General features: G+C 38.1%; 2 protein-coding genes across 3 annotated transcripts in view; both read left to right on the forward strand.

The window, feature by feature from the left end:
- Positions 1-10,312, forward strand: part of parp3 (poly (ADP-ribose) polymerase family, member 3) — a 13,718-nt gene extending 3,406 nt beyond the window's left edge. Inside the window, exons 2-12 of one of the 2 annotated variants that reach the window (XR_014530167.1) lie at positions 1,373-1,572; positions 2,922-3,047; positions 5,231-5,410; positions 5,766-5,904; positions 6,294-6,514; positions 6,656-6,811; positions 6,946-7,023; positions 7,200-7,377; positions 7,534-7,677; positions 9,023-9,835; positions 9,932-10,312. Coding sequence is in view for 1 of the 2 variants with exons in the window: in XM_083521065.1 (XP_083377191.1) it covers positions 1,387-1,572; positions 2,922-3,047; positions 5,231-5,410; positions 5,766-5,904; positions 6,294-6,514; positions 6,656-6,811; positions 6,946-7,023; positions 7,200-7,377; positions 7,534-7,677; positions 9,023-9,192 (1,578 nt within the window). In the remaining variant the exon portion in view is untranslated. Of the gene's footprint in view, positions 1-1,372; positions 1,573-2,921; positions 3,048-5,230; positions 5,411-5,765; positions 5,905-6,293; positions 6,515-6,655; positions 6,812-6,945; positions 7,024-7,199; positions 7,378-7,533; positions 7,678-9,022 lie in introns of both variants that reach the window. The other variant, XM_083521065.1, reaches the window with a different exon arrangement.
- A 276-nt stretch (positions 10,313-10,588) lies between these two features.
- On the forward strand, positions 10,589-16,626 carry gpr61l (G protein-coupled receptor 61-like). Its single transcript, XM_083521296.1, has 4 exons — positions 10,589-10,712; positions 11,241-11,694; positions 12,221-14,572; positions 16,133-16,626. The coding sequence occupies exon 3, from the start codon at positions 12,290-12,292 to the stop codon at positions 13,565-13,567; it is 1,278 nt and encodes a 425-aa protein (XP_083377422.1). The 5' UTR covers positions 10,589-10,712; positions 11,241-11,694; positions 12,221-12,289; the 3' UTR covers positions 13,568-14,572; positions 16,133-16,626.
- The last annotated feature ends 511 nt before the right edge of the window (positions 16,627-17,137 follow it).

The raw sequence follows: 17,137 nt of genomic DNA on the forward strand, positions 1-17,137 counted from the left end.
CATACAAATAAATAGTTTAAAAATCATATATTGTGATTTCTGGATTTTTTTTTTAGATTATGTCTCTCACAGTGGACATGCACCTACGATGACAATTTCAGACCCCTCCATGATTTCTAAGAGGGAGAGCTTGCAAAATAGCAGGGTGTTCAAATACTTATTTTCCTCACTGTATGTATGTACTAGCTGAAAGTATCCGTGCTTCGCTACAGAAGGCAGAACTCTAAGCAATATGGCAATAAGCAGTAAGCACTGAGCAGGACTGGATGATCAGAGATCAGAACGCAACGTCAACAAATAACGTACTACCCCTTTGTAGTACCGATACAGGGCAAACTACTTTGAAAATAATTTTTATCGTGCATCTAACATCTAATAAGAAACAATGTACTAAGTTTCATTAGGATCCATAATGTTATTTCGAAGAATTTTCAATGCGTGAGAAATTGCGTTTTTCGCGAGTTAGCCGCGATCCAGGGCGAATTTTTCAAAACCCTTTCTTAGTGAGCACCTAAGACCCAAGAGGAAGGTATGTTTCAAATTTCATTGCAATCCGTTCAGTGGTTTTTGAGATTTCGTGATGAGTGAGTGAGTCAGTCAGTGGTATTTGAGCTTTATATATATAATATGTATATATGTGTGTGTGTGTGTGTGTGTGTGTGTGTGTGTGTGTGTGTGTGTGTGTGTATATATATATATATATATATATATATATATATATATATATATATATAAAATACATTTCAGTGTACAGATTTACTGTCCTCTTCTAAGTCCTAATTCTGTAAGGTCCTGTGAAGTCAGCATAATATTACAACTTACTTGCCGCTTTCTTTTGGTCTTAAACAGTATGGAGTTAAACAGTTAACCCATAGCCTGTACTGGAAACCTTAGGCATATGTTGGAAGTACACAGGATGCCTGTCTGCTGCATTAACACACTCGTTCACACATTGGGACAATTTATTGAAGCCAGGTCATCTAAATGAATAACCCACAGAAAACCCACATGTACACGGAGAGAGCATGTACAGAAACCCCATAGAGACTGTATCTTGTATATAATGCCAGCCACTTAGTCATGCCAACCATGCTGTATTAATTTATTTTTTTTAGTTAGACAAAATTTTTTTAAATATAAATTCCATTGCCATACTTGCCACTTTGTGAAAGTGTATTAAATCTGGTGGGTTCTCTGAGGTTCCCAGTGTAAATTTGTTAATAATGTAAATCAGACAAAATAGTTGAAGACATTGACAAAGACATGACTTGAGTTTAGAACATTATCCATTGGTTTTCTGGGTAAGCTTCTTATATATCTTTGGAAATTATTTTATTACTTTCATCAGTGAATGTCACATCATCTGTTCTAGGACAAGGAGAAAGCATGGCACCAAAGAGAAAGGCAGCATCTGCCACCAAAGCAGGTGGAAGTGGAAAGAAGATAAAAAAGGAGCCTGACACATCAGTAAAAGACAAGTTTACCTCTGCTAAAGAAGCTCTGAAGGCCACAGGAACACAGTTTAAGGCTAGCCGGAAACCTGACAGCTTATGTCCCTTATCAGATTCAGAGGTTAGAACAAGTCTTTTGGTGTTATGGGGTGAACTTCAGTTTATCGATGATAACCAATTACAGTGGAACCCGGTTATCTCGCCCTCGGTTACCTCGACAACCCTATTAAGTCGACGTTTTTGAAGTGGAACCGCCAAATTCTCGCTTTTTCTGAGCATTTTTTATCGGTTATGTAGATATTTTTTATGTCGCCGAACCCTAATATCTCGAGCAGAAAGGGGGGGGGGGGGGGGGGGAATTTGCTATTTAACGTCGGTTATCTCGGTGCAGCCGCAGAAGAACTCGCGGAAGTGGCAGAAAAATCAAGGCTTACAGCTGCTCCAGGTGTTGTATTGTATACTGGTGAATCTCTGCTGTTAGTTAGGGCACATATATATGCCTTTTGTTGTTAAATGTTATGCGATGAACTGGAGGCGAAAGCCGCGCTTGGCGGCACGGAACGTGGGATGAGCAAAAGCATAGAATGAACACCGGCAGGTTCGGGGGGAAGAAAAAGAGCAGCCGTTGAGAGAGTGCCGGTGGAAAGGCACGTACCGGGATACGCATGAGCGATAACAACGGCCGCCGTGAACCAACATATACCAATAATAACTGACAGTGAGAGTGTGGAAGTTTAAATAGGAGCTGGTGATGATGCTAAACGAGCACCATATGTGCGCGATTGAAGCCGGGAGCTTCAGAGAAAGCGGCCGAGAAAACACCTGCCACGGCAAAGGGGGCCGAAGAGGGCGTGGCAGGTGGATTCCTGACAGATAAACATGTACTGTATGTATTTTTATAGCATGCCTTCATCAAACAAATCGCGGCAACGCTGTTGTGTAAAAAAACCTTCAAAAACTCGTACATGCACATTCTCATTTATTAACGCACATCATGTACATAAAGAAATTTCGTGATGAGTGAGTGAGTCAGTCAGTGGTATTTGAGCTTTATATATATAATATGTATATGTGTGTTTCAAGCACGTTAATATACTGCCGCCATTTTGATTTTCGTTTATCTCGATCATCGGTTACCTCGATGCTTGGCGACCCCCTAGGACATCGACATAACCGGGTTCGTGTGTGTGTGTGTGTGTGTGTGTGTGTGTGTGTGTGTGTGTGTGTGTGTGTGTGTGTGTGTGTGTGTGTGTGTGTGTGTGTGTGTGTGTATGTATGTATGTATGTATGTATGTATGTATGTATGTATGTATGTATGTATGTATGTATATATATATATATATATATATATATATATATATATATATATATATATTTATAATATAAATAAAATGATTATAAATATGATATAGATATTAATTAATAATAAAAAATTATTCTCTATTAAAATTTACTTGTTTGTTTTAACAGGTTCATGAAGATTATGATTGTATGCTGAACCAGACCAACATTGGAAATAACAATAACAAATTTTATTTGATCCAAGTCTTAATGTCAGGAAATCAATATTATTGCTGGACAAGATGGGGCCGAGTAGTAAGTAGGGCTGTTAAATTTCTGGATAAATCTTTTGTATAAAAATTAATATATACTAATATACTGCAAATTATGGTTTCATTGGGATTTTGTACATTACTCTTGAAAGCCTGTAATAGTTTCACAATATGTATGTACACTATATAGACATAGTTTGAATTTTTTCGAGTGAGGTTGTAAAGATTTCTGCTCAACCCAGCCATTAGGGTTGCACAAGCCAGTGCACTCTTAGTGCCGGTCCCAAGCCCGGATAAATGGGGAGGGTTGCTTTAGTAAGGGCTTTCAGCTTAAACTAGAACCAGAATTTCATACCAGATCGGTCGAGGCCCGAGTTACCAATGACCGCCACAGGTATCGTTAGCCGACAGGGTACAGGTGAAAATTGGGCTACTTTTGGCTAAAGGAGAGAGAAAAGACATTTACAGAGACAGCAGGGTTAGGAGAAGTGGAGGAGAGTGGAGGTCAGGGTTGGCACTTTAAATGTTGGTACTATGACTGGTAAAGGGAGAGAGTTAGCTGATATGATGGAGAGGAGAAAGGTAGAAATGTTGTATGTTCAGGAGACCAGGTGGAAAGGGAGTAAGGCCAGGAACATTGGAGGTGGGTTTAAACTGTTCTATCATGGTGTGGATGGAACGAGAAATGGTGTAGGGATGATCCTGAAGGAAGAGTACAGAAAGAGTGTAGTGGAGGTGAAGAGAGTTTCTGATAGGGTGATGACATGAAGCTGGAAGTTGAAGGGGTGATGATAAATGTCAATAGTGCTTATGCTCCATAAGTGGGTTTTGAGATGGAGAAAGAAAAATTCTGGAATGAGTTAGATGAAGTGGTAGTAGGGGTACCTAGGAATGAAAGAGTGATTGAGACAGAATTTCATGTAGGTAAAAGGAACAGAGGTGATGAGGAGGTGATGGGTAGGTATGGCTTTAAGGAGAGGAATGTGGAAGGGTGGTAGATGGTGGTAGATTTTGCTAAAAGGATGGAGATGGCAGTGATGAACACATTTTAAAAAGAAGGAGGATCATAGGGTGACGTATAAGAGTGGAGCGAGGTGCACACAGGTAAACTATGTTCTATTTAGGAGATGCAACCTGAAGGAGATTGGAGACTGTAAGGTGTTAGCAGGGGACAGTGTAGCTAGACAGCATCGATTGAAAGGAGTGTGCTGGTACCAGTTTTTAAAAATAAGGGAGATGTATGTACAGGGTAACTACAGGGTAAAAAAAGTTGATCAGTCACACCATGAAGTTATGGGAAAGAGTAGTGGAAGCCAGGCTAAAAGAAGAGGTGACCATCTGTGAGCAACAGTATAGTTTCATGCTAAGGAAGAGCACCACAGACGTAATTTGCTTTGAGAATGTTGATGGAGAAGTATAGAGAAGGTCAGAAGGGGTTGCATTGTATATTTGTGGATCTAGAAAAAGTGTACGACATCAAGGATCGGCTCTGAGCCCTTTACTGTTTGCAGTGTTGATGGACAGGTTGAAGGACGAGGTCAGACAGGAGTCTCCATTGACTATGATGTTTGCGGATGATATTGTGATTTGTGGTGAGAGTAGGGAGCAGGTGGAGAAGAGCCTGGAGAGGTGCAGGTAAGTGCTGAAGAGAGGGGAAAGTTTATAGGACTGTGGTGAGACCTGCAATGTTGTATGGTTAGAAGAAAGTGGCATTGAGTAAAAGACAGGAGGTGGAGCTGGAGGTAGCAGAGCAGAAGATGTTGAGATTTTCATTGGGAGTGACGAGGATGGACAGGATTAGCCACAAGGCAGATGCAGAGGACAAGGTAGTGTGGGGACAGATGATCAGCTGTGGTGACCCCTAAAGGGAGCAGCCGAAAGAAGAAGAAGAAGAAGGTTGTGAAGATTTGTGCTTATTTAGTCACAATAGCATTAATAAAGTCAGGTGCAGCCAGCATTCCAGTTCATCCCAATAGTGTTCAGTGGGGTTGAGGTAAGAGTTCTCCAGATTGGTTTTGGATGTGGTCTATTATAAGGGTTATTGACTTGAATTAAAATTGTTGTACCGACATTGGTCAGATTTGATGATCTTTAATCACTCCTGGCACACTATTAAACAAACATTTTATCTTTAAATGTATGTTTTTCTGATTATAGTATAAATACATGTGCTAGTTCATTCTTACATTTATGCTTAACCTTGAACCCCCTTTTTGTAATGGACAGGGAGAAGCAGGACAGAATAATCTAGCTGGACCTTCAAAAGTTGATGCTGCCACTAAAAACTTTGAAAAGAAATTCAAAGACAAAACAAAGAACAACTGGAGTGATCGGGACAACTTTGTCTCTCATGCAGGCAAATACACTCTGATTGAGGTGGAAGGAGACCAGGAGGCTGAAGTGAAGGCAAGTCAAGAAATCTTATCTATTAAGACTTAAGCCTCTTTTGAGATCTGGATAAAGGCATCTGCAAAATGCCATAAATGTAAATGTATCTAATTGCAAAGTTCCCATAATTCCAGTATTGTGCTCATTTTTAAGTATAAGTAATAAAAAACGCATTACACTATGCTTGTGACCACATTCTTTAAGTAAAACACGATGTCCAAAGTTTTATCTGAACGTTTTCTCCAGTTTCTGTTTGTTCAATTATACAGAAAATGACTGATATTGTACATAAATAACTTTCAAAACCATTTATTGTTAAATAAAGCATTTATTGTTGATTAAAGCATTTATTGTTGATTGTTGAATGTTTCAGGTCGATGGTGCGATTAGCAGAGCAGTGATGGATACAAAGAACATTCTTCCTTGCAAGTTGGAGGCTTCAACTCAAAGACTCATAAAGCTCATCTTCAACAATGACATGTTCAAAGAGGCCATGGAGCGCATGAACCTGGGTGTGATTTCAGCTCAATCTGTTTATCTGGTTTAGGACTTTAGTTTTGACAAAACTTACAAGAAAACAAAAAGACTTTTGACAGGACTACATACAGTACAAGTGTGCAAACCACATTTAGATGTAGTCAAGCTGGCATCCTGGCCAGCAGAGCATGATCATCATTTCATCATGTATTGTGGTCTTTTATCAATATTTGGAATGTGATGGGGAAAGCTGGCTATAAACTAGTGCGAATAATTGTGACATTTAATTTAAGACCTTCAGTAGCATAGAGCGTTTGACTTAACTCTTAAGCAACCAGTTTTTTCCTTTAGGCTTTGCCCTCAACCCAAAGGTAGATGTTTTTAACTTTTGTTATGCACTGTCTAAATTTGCTCTTCTGCTCAGACATTAAGAAGATGCCACTGGGGAAGCTGAGTAAGCAGCAGATTGCTAAAGGCTTTGAGGCATTAGAAGAAATTGGGGAGGCAATAAAAAGAAGAAATTATAAAAGCTTGGAAGAACTTGCGTCCAAGTTCTTCACCTTTATTCCACATAACTTTGGCCGCAATCGACCGCCTGTCATCAATAATGATGTTATCCTTCAAGAAAAGAAGGAGATGCTTTTGGTAAGATGTTCTGTGTACATGTTTTCTTTCTGTCATTTATTGAATAATGTAATTGCTAAACATTCTGCTATGGTATATTTTACTTTATTTTGTCAAAAATGTTGGAACCATCACAGTTTCCCATGCTGTTACTTGTGGTAGGTCTTGGCAGATATAGAGATCGCCCAAAGCCTTAAAGCTGAGTCAGAAAAAGCAAATGAGGAGATGGTGGAAACTGTTCCTAATCCAATAGACCAGGACTACGAGTCTCTAAAATGCAACCTCACACTCTTGGATAAAAAATCTGACACGTTTAAGGTACACATGTTTAAAGTTTATAAAATATATTTTTTTAGGCAGATATGTTAATTTTAACAGTTTTAATTTATTTTTGCAATCTATTTTTTATGGTTATTATAGGATTTTAATTGTTTTAAATTTCTTGATTTAAGATTATCGAGAAATACTTAAATGCCACTGGCAACAACCTGAGCATAAAAGATGTATGGGAAGTGGACAGAGAAAAAGAGGTAAGCTAAATTCCATTTTATGCATGTATATACTTTACCTTTATGTTTATAAAATATGTGCCATAGTCTCTTACCCCACACAATACTCAGACAAACTGTGGTAAAGCCCTTATTTAAGTTTACTCAATAAAATCAGTGTGTACGTGCTTACGGCGTATGTGTTTTTGTCTGTGCAGGCCGACCGCTTCAGTGAAAATGATGCCTTGGACAACAGAAAGCTGCTGTGGCATGGTACTAATGTGGCTGTTGTGGCAGCCATTTTGAAAAGTGGCCTACGCATCATGCCACACTCTGGTGGCCGGGTGGGCAGGGGGATTTACTTTGCTTCAGAAAATTCTAAATCTGCTGGGTATGGTGAGGATCCTTGGATTTCTTGTGTAATACCATCATAGAAATATCAGTAAAGTGGTCAACAGCATTTTGTTTTCAAACTGGTCTTCTATTTGGTACATGAACGATATGGTGTCATATGAAAGTGTGTAATGTGTGTATATAAATACCTTTTTGCAGTCCAAACTTCACAGAACATCGGCATTATGTTTCTGAATGAAGTTGCTCTGGGCAAGGAGTACACAATCACAAAAGATGACCCAAGCTTAAGGAAGGCCCCTGATGGCTATGACAGTGTGGTTGCACGTGGGATAGTAGAACCAGGTCGGTGTCTCTTCCATGTTAAAGTAAAAATTCTATTTATAAAAGAAATAAATTAAGTAATTATACTTTTGTCACAAGCGAAGAGATTAAAGCTGTATGAAAGTTTCATGCACAAAGAAATGCTGTAAAGAAAAGATGCCTTCAAAAAGAATTACATTTAACATAAATGACAATAATGTAAAAAAATAAATAAATAAATTGTGTGTGTGTGTACTAAACAGTAATGTAATAAAAAAAATAATTGTGGCAACATTTTTTCTTAAAAAAAAAAACAAAACAAAAAAAGTACTTTTATTTTATATATATATATATATATATATATATATATATATATATATATATATATATATATATATATATATATATATATAAAAGGGGGGGAAAATTTGCCATTTAACGTCGGTTATCTCGGTGCAGCCACAGAAGAACTCGCGGAAGTGGCGGAAAAATCAAGCCTTACAGATGCTACAGGTGTCGTATTGTATACTGGTGAATCTCTGCTGTTAGTTAGTGCTAGTGTTCGTAGTGTTAGTAGGGGCGCGGCGCGGCTTTGGGAAGAAAAGAGCAGCCGTTGAGAGAGTGCCGGTGGAAAGGCACGTACCGGGATACGCATGAGCGATAACAACGACCGCCGTGAACCAACATATACCAACAATAACGGACAGTGAGAGTGTGGAAGTTTAAATAGGAGCTGGTGATGATGCTAAACGAGCACCATATGTGCGCGATTGAAGCCGGGAGCTTCAGAGAAAGCGGGCGAGAAAACACATGTTTATCTGTCAGGAATCCACCTGCCACGCCCTCTTCGGCCCCCTTCAGCGTGGCAGGTGGATTCCTGACAGATAAACATGTAGTGTATGTATTTTTATAGCACGCCTTCATCAAACAAATCGTGGCAACGCTGTTGTGTAAAAAAAAAAACCTTCAAAAACACGTGCATGCACATTCTCATTTATTAACGCACATCATGTACATAAAGAAATTTCAAGCACGTTAATATACTGCCGCCATTTTGATTTTCGTTTATCTCGATCATCGGTTACTTTGATGCTTTTTGGCGACCCCCTGGGACGTCGACATAACCGGGTTTCACTGTGTGTGTGTGTGTGTGTGTGTGTGTGTGTGTGTGTGTGTGTGTGTGTGTGTGTGTGTATATATATATATATATATATATATAATATATATAATATTTTGATTCAGTAATTCAAAAGTACAAATAAATAAACATCTACAATTGTATATGTGAAAATAGAAAACCTACATGATAAGCATGATCATTTTATTAACAACAAACACCTTCATTAACCAATATTGCTATTGGTTTTTAATCCTTTGTACTTCTTAGATCCCTTAAAAGATGTCTTCATTACACTGGATGGGAAGAAAGTGGCTGTGCCACAAGGGAAAGCCATTCAACAATCTGAATACCAAAAAAGCAACTTCTACAACAGTGAGTATCTGATTTACAAGGAGAGTCAGTGTCGCATCCGTTACCTGCTGGAGCTCCTCTTCTAACTCCTGCTGCAATGGGACTAGAAAAACATGCAGGACACCACTCTGCTCAACCACAAATGTTTAACTACACAAAATGCTACAATAAAATTGTACTTTATTCCTAGTTAAGCAAAGTCTTTAAAGAGTCTGAATTGATGTTCACCATAATGATAAGTGGCTTAATAATGCCCTCAGTAAATTAATATTTGTGGATGTGGTTTATATGATAAAGCCTTCATATTGCAAACACACTAACTTTTTTTTTAGACATTATCTTTGTTCAAGATAGTTTTGGACTGTCTTCCTTTTATTGTAGAATCTGTAGAATCCCATGTGGAACTGAGATGTTTGCAATATATAGAAGTTTAGTTTAATTAGTGGTGGAATTTGCATTTTTTCTGTTTGATTGATTTGTATTGGCTTTCTGTCCTGCTTTTCTTTCCTCAAACCTCAACGTTTCAGTTTATATTCATCCCAGTTTTTTTGTTGTTTTTGTTTTTCTGATTTTATGGTATTAATGAAGGCCTAATGAATCATGTGCAGCAAAAAAGGACTAATTTAAACTGGTTAAAAAATATATATTTTCTTGTGCATTAACTAGACAAGGAACTTCACAATTTACATTAGAGGGACTTATAAAATCATTATTTAGGGCTAATATTAAGTTAATTCTTCATGATCACGTTGTTTCCAAGTTGATTTCCAGAGCAGTGATCTGCCTGGTTTTTAAAAGGTAACAGATTCAAATAATTAAAAATAGCACCCAGGATTCCACTTTTGGTTTCTTGTGGCTTTTCTAAAATGTTATAGGTTGTATGAGCCCATTATTCTTTCTGTGTAGCACTTTTTAGTACATCATCTGTTAATTATAGAAATTCATACAGTAAATACTGCTTTTGTTTTTGAAACTGTCCAAATGAAAGGGTTTTAGGCATCCCTTGCTCAAGGGCCCAAGAGTGGCAGCTTGGCGATACTGGGGCTTGAACCCCCAACCTTCCGATAACCACATAAATAACCACAATATATTGCAATATCCAACTGCACTTTTTAAAAAATTAAGTTTGAAGGAATGTCAAGCTTTTAAGAGCTCTCTTGCTGTGGTGCCTGATAGGTGTAAAATAAATAATTGTGCATAAATCTACACTTGAGGCTTTATTTCTATACAGTATCCAGTAGGTGTCACTGTTGGAAGTAGCTTTGAATAGTCAAACCACGAGGCTGTGCCTGCTTGCTTATACAGTTCCGAGGTCTGAAACGAGGTTTGTTACTTTTACTTGCAACTTATTAAACAGCTCATGTCCTCCAGTGTTTGATCACCATATGCACTTACAGGTAGTATAACAGTTTCTGTTAAAAATCCAATCTCTTTCATCTTTACCTCCAGGCTGCATGTAGTCCACATATATATAATAAATAGAATTGCCGATTTGCACAGCTGGGTTTGCAGAACTCTGCTACATCAGCTTACTCATCACCACCCCTCATTCTGCATCACGCTCTCTTTGAACCTCTAGGCTACACAGGATCCACCATCCCTCTAGGTAAATCAAGACACTTTCTGTTCTGGTGGCAGGATGCGAGAATAAATTTCCTTTTGGCTGTGCTTCAACAAACAATAAGCACTTGTTTAATTCTTAACAATTTCTAAAATTCTGCTCAAAGTCTTAGCTGGATGTATTCTCAGACCTTCACTTGTTGAACTTAAATGAAGATATTGGTTTATCCAGTCACCGGATAATTACATGAATTTCAGACAAATAAATTAATTGAAAATGTTGTATTCGGTACCATTTTCACTAAAATTGAGATATCTGGCAACAGACTAAGACTATAAGCTTTCTCTCTGTGTACTCTTGGACAGGCTTCTTTATTCATATGTATTTTACTTGCTTGCTTCCAGTGTGCTCAGATTTGACTGTTGAAAAGAAAACACTTTGGTTAAATATTTTTGGATATAATTTTTAGTCACAACACAAATTATTGACTTTAAATGATTATCTTTTTTTTAATTTAATGTTTGTTGGTTTTTTTATTTTTATTATTGGTTCTTGTTAACGGGTGTGTTGTAGGACCCAGGGGAGCACTCACACTCTTGAGGACAGAGGAGCATGTGTCCGTTTCAAAGAGGAAGAGAGTGTGGGGGGGATAAATGGAATACAATGTGTGACAGTCACAGCCCTACACACACACACACGCACACACACACGAAGCACGAGAGAATCCTACTAAGACACCAACTTAAGTGGTGCATCTATTGATGGACATCGGTGGATGAAGCAGACAAGGTGCCATTCTCTTCTCTCACCTGGGCCCCAAGAAAGGCCCTCCTTGGATCAGATGATGAGATTTCCCTTAAACTACAAGCTGGATAAAACATATGGAATGAGAGAGGTGAGAAAGTGTGAGCATCATATGTTGTGGATAAGGTTGACTTGCAAGCAGTCTGTGATATTGACTACCTTGGGTAAGAAGGGGATTCTGCTGGACTTTGTGGGTGAACAGAAACAACAATGGTTCTTGCAGGTATGCTTTTTCCCTTTCTGTGTCCCTTAAAGAACAAAGACACCACTTTTGAAAGGTGATTGATTACCTAAAAGCCATTAGGGAAGCAAAATGAAAATCAGGAAATGTCTGATATTGGGAAACTGGTAATTTACAATAGCATGAAATAAATAATAATAATTATATATATATATATATATATATATATATATATATATATATATATATATATATATATATATATATATATTATATGCGCATATATACACGTGCATAACAATTTTCTTTAGATTTAACCTACAAAACAAGGACAATAGCTCATGTTGCACAATGCATTATATTACAATACTATAGAAATACATACATTAGAAATCACACTACACAATTTTCACATCTTAGTGTTGCATTTAATAAAACCTCAATGAAAAGTAAGTCCAATGTAATACCTGACCTTACGTAAAGTTTAGATGTGTAAAGTATTTTTAATTTAAATATAATTATAACATGATGCAATAGTTATCTTTTGTTTTTCCTCCTTTTTTTTTAGCAATACAATTCAAAGGAAATAAAATATTTGGAGATGGTGGATCTTGACTTGACATACAAACTGTGAATTATGGAGAAAGCTGGGCCAAGTTTCCTGACTAATCACACAACTCCAAACGATATATCTAGCCAATGGAGACCCACAAAGCCTACTCTTCCAAGCTTAGAGGAAGTCATCCACTCCGAATCCCAAATTAAACATCTAGTGGGGCTATTTGGCATGGTGACCCTTAACCTTGCAGCCCTGCTTGGCAACACTGGAGTTATTTTAGCCATTGCTCGAGCTCCACACACGAAGAAATATGCATTTGTGTGCCATCTTTGTGCAGTGGATTTGCTTTGCGCCATTTTACTGATGCCTCTTGGAATAGTATCTAGTTCTCCATTCTTCAGTACTGTAACATTCACAGTTTTGGAGTGCCAAGTCTACATTTTTATTAATGTGTTTCTGGTCTGTGCCTCTATTCTTACTGTAACCACAATCAGTGTGGAACGCTACTATTACATTGTACATCCCATGCGCTATGAGGTGAAGATGACTATACACCTGGCTGTTGGAGTCATGGTATTCATCTGGGTGAAATCTTTACTTTTAGCACTTGTGACCTTACTTGGATGGCCAGCATATGGAAATCAGAGCTCAATTGCAGCTACGCATTGCTCTTTGCACTGGAGTCATAGTCGTCTAAGGAAAGTGTTTGCAATTCTTTTCAGTGTGGCATGCTTTCTAATTCCTGCAGTTGTGATTTTTGCTGTGTACCTCAATGTCTACAAGGTGGCACGGTCAGCTGCAAGACAACATGTTCCTATGCCCCCCTGGCCTCCTAATCCAGCAAAGTGTCGCTCAGATTCCATTAACAGTCAGACTACCATCATTACTACCACACGGAGTCTGCCTCAGAGACTGTCCCCTGAGCGGGTATTTGGAGGTGGGAAGGCTGCTCTCACACTTGTTGTCATTGTGGGGCAGTTCTTGTTGTGCTGGCTTCCATACTTTACCTTTCACCTTCACATGTCCATCACGGCACCACTCCAGAGTCCTGGAGACATTGAGGAGATTGTCACCTGGTTAGCATACTCTTCATTTGCTGTGAACCCATTTTTCTATGGACTGCTTAACAGACAGATTCGAGAGGAACTCATAAAGTTAAGGAAGTGCTGTGCTTCCAACAGGACTGTGGAATTTGGAGGCTCTAGTCATGAAGGATCCATCCAGGAGAACTTCCTGCAGTTTTTGCAGAGGACCAGCAGCAAAACTGAGACCACAAAATCCAGCTGTGTGAACTCCAGCCCTAGAAACACCCTGGACCATGGGGTCAGCATACCAGGACAGATACCTGAAGAGTAACTAGCACTCGGAACATGTCTGTTGTATTATATTATTGGGTTTGTTATCATTGGGTTTGTTGAAATGGGTTTTACATTAAGCTAAGCTATATTAATACCGATTGTTGTAATTGTGATTGATCAAAAGGTAATTTTTTTGTTGTGCAATGGATGTGGTAATAGAGATGTCTAAAGTAAAATTATATTTAATCCGTTTTAGGGACTTTATGATCATCAACCTTTCTTAAAGGCAATAACTAATATTCAAACTTTAATGTCATAACATGACTTAAATGAAACATTTCTAAAAGAAATGCATAATATAATTATAAATTATTATTTCTTTCATAACTGTGTGTGAAATTGACAGAATTAGACATTAGTCTTCCAGTAAAGCTATGGATCCTGTTTAGCTTGCTAATTCCATTCGCCTGTCTCCATGGAAATGTGGTGTCTTGCATAGCAACAGGGTTCTTTTGAGCTCAGGTCTGCTTGTATAAATGACAATGTTCTATGTTAGATTTTCACCCAAGCCAAGAGCAATAATACATTACCTGCAGTTCAACACTAATTGCACATTTACATTAGTGTACCTGGGTGTGGAAACCTGGGTGACCTATTTTGCTGTTTCTATCTAAATGTATTTATTACACTGAGACACAGACCCATGCTGGTCTGAACCACTGAAAATCATTACCATGCAACAAAAGTGCTCAGGTAGAGATAACAGCATGAGTTTTATGGGCTTTTTGCTGTTTGTAGAGGACCATTACAAATAAAGAGTGAAAAATCAGGAGCAGGCTGGTTTGTCCACATCAAACAAGAACAATACCCGGGGTTACATGTGCTTTCATTATGTACAGTAGCTAAGACTGTAATGCATAATGAAGGTGGAGAATACTGTATAGATGTTATGTATGCAAAGAGTGGCTATGGTGCATTTTTCTTGAACCTTTTGTTTAAAATATGAAAACAGTGTACATTATACAGCTTGGGCAGTAAAAGATTTTTATTTATATATATATATATATATATATATATATATATATATATATATATATATATATATATATATATATATATATATATATATATATATATACAGTACAGACCAAAAGTTTGGACACACCTTCTCATTCAAAGAGTTTTCTTTATTTTCATGACTATGAAAATTGTAGAGTCACACTGAAGGCATCAAGGGCTATTTGACCAAGAAGGAGAGTGATGGGGTGCTGCGCCAGATGACCTGGCCTCCACAGTCACTGGACCCGAACCCAATTGAGATGGTTTAGGGGTGAGCTGGACCGCAGAGTGAAGGCAAAAGGGCCAAAAAGTGCCAAGCATCTCTCGGGGAACTCCTTCAAGACTGTTGGAAGACCATTTCAGGTGACTACCTCTTGAAGTTTTGATGCCTTCAGTGTGAATCTACAATTTTCATAGTCATGAAAATAAAGAAAACTCTTTGAATGAGAAGGTGTATATATACAGTGAGGAAAATACGTATTTGAACACCCTGCTATTTTGCAAGTTCTCCCACTTAGAAATCATGGAGGGGTCTGAAATTGTTATCGTAGGTGCATGTCCACTGTGAGAGACATAATCTAAAAAAAAAAAATCCAGAAATAACAATGTATGATTTTTTAACTATTTATTTGTATGATACAGCTGCAAATAAGTATTTGAACACCTGAGAAAGTCAATGTTAATATTTGGTACAGTAGCCTTTGTTTGCAATTACAGAGGTCAAACGTTTCCTGTAGTTTTTCACCAGGTTTGCACACACTGCAGGAGGGATTTTGGCCCACTCCTCCACACAGATCTTCCCTAGATCAGTCAGGTTTCTGGCCTGTCGTTGAGAAACACGGAGTTTGAGCTCCCTCCAAAGATTCTCTATTGGGTTTAGGTCTGGAGACTGGCTAGGCCACGCCAGAACCTTGATATGCTTCTTACAGAGCCACTCCTTGGTTATCCTGGCTGTGTGCTTCGGGTCATTGTCATGTTGGAAGACCCAGCCTCGACCCATCTTCAATGCTCTAACTGAGGGAAAGAGGTTGTTCCCCAAAATCTCGCAATACATGGCCCCGTTCATCCTCTCCTTAATACAGTGCAGTCGCCCTGTCCCATGTGCAGAAAAAACACCCCCAAAGCATGATGCTACCACCCCATGCTTCACAGTAGGGATGGTGTTCTTGGGATGGTACTCATCATTCTTCATCCTCCAAACAGGTTTAGTGGAATTATGACCCAAAAGTTCTATTTTGGTCTCATCTGACCACATGACTTTCTCCCATGACTCCTCTGGATCATCCAAATGGTCATTGGCAAACTTAAGACGTGCCTGGACATGTGCTGGTTTAAGCAGGGGAACCGTCCGTGCCATGCATGATTTCCAACCATGACGTCTTGGTGTATTACCAACAGTAACCTTGCAAAATAGCAGGGTGTTCAAATACTTATTTTCCTCACTGTATGTATATATATATATATATATATATATATATATATATATATATATATATATATATATATATATATATATATATATATATATATATATATATACACACACACACACACACACACACACACACACACACACACACACACACACACACACACACACACACACACAACTGAAGCTCTTTCTAAACCTGTTATAGATTTAGTAGATAGTGATCTTGCCTTAAACTTCAAACAATGAGCCAACCATCAGGGCTGACCAAGAGAGAATGTGAACCAGAGACACATGCATATGTGGCATTATTAGGGATTCATTCAAACTTGAGTGTCTCTGTCATGATCAAAACAATAGCAGAACAAAATATCTGAAAGGATTTAGAGATGTTAAAGTCAAGATTAAAGGGAAATGATATAAGAGAAAAAAGGTGGGGAGTGGACAGCAGACAATAACCCTTTGTATCTCTGTGAATGGAGGCTGCTAAGAGAATGAGTTGCGTTAACCTTTGTTAGTGTGGTCACAGACCTTACTTATGTATTGTATATAGTGAGCAAAAAAATTTACATTTTTGTCAGATTTTGAACTGTACAAATAAAAACCTTTCATTATCACACAAAGTAAAATTGCACACGGCAAGCTTTAATCATTTTACTTCATTAAAAAACTAAATAATAGTGCATTAAGTGAGGTCAGGGCAAATAATAGCATGGCATGTAAGTGTCTGGTAACACACAAAGACCTTGACATATACCATTGTATTGTGCTTGATTACACAGATGTTTATATAACCTGCAGTACTGATTTTGGCAGTGAATACATTCACCAAAGTAACAATACAGTAATAAAAATTGTAGTTCAGTTACATAGCATTTAGGACAATTAGCAGAAAATGCTGAGAGATGATGTGAGGATTTAGATGCCTGTTCAAAGTGGTGCACAAGAGCAGGGAGACAGTGTGGGGAAAATGGTGGATGAAAAAATGGTGAAGGAGTGTAAAGGGTGGAAGGAAGCACTGAGTTGTATCTGGTTCACAGTGTAATAAGAAAAGTCTAAACCAGACCGGAGTCATATACACAATCAGTGTGCTATTGTGCTATTGAGACATTAGAATGCTACCAAATGTTTCCTATATTG

This window comes from Silurus aristotelis (genome assembly GCF_946808225.1).
Source record: "Silurus aristotelis genome assembly, chromosome: 2".
Taxonomy (NCBI): Eukaryota; Metazoa; Chordata; class Actinopteri; order Siluriformes; family Siluridae; genus Silurus; species Silurus aristotelis.

Coding starts and splice junctions, on each gene's coding strand:
- gpr61l (XM_083521296.1), top strand. CDS start 12,290: ATGGAGAAAGCTGGGCCAAGTTTCCTGACTAATCACACAACTCCAAAC.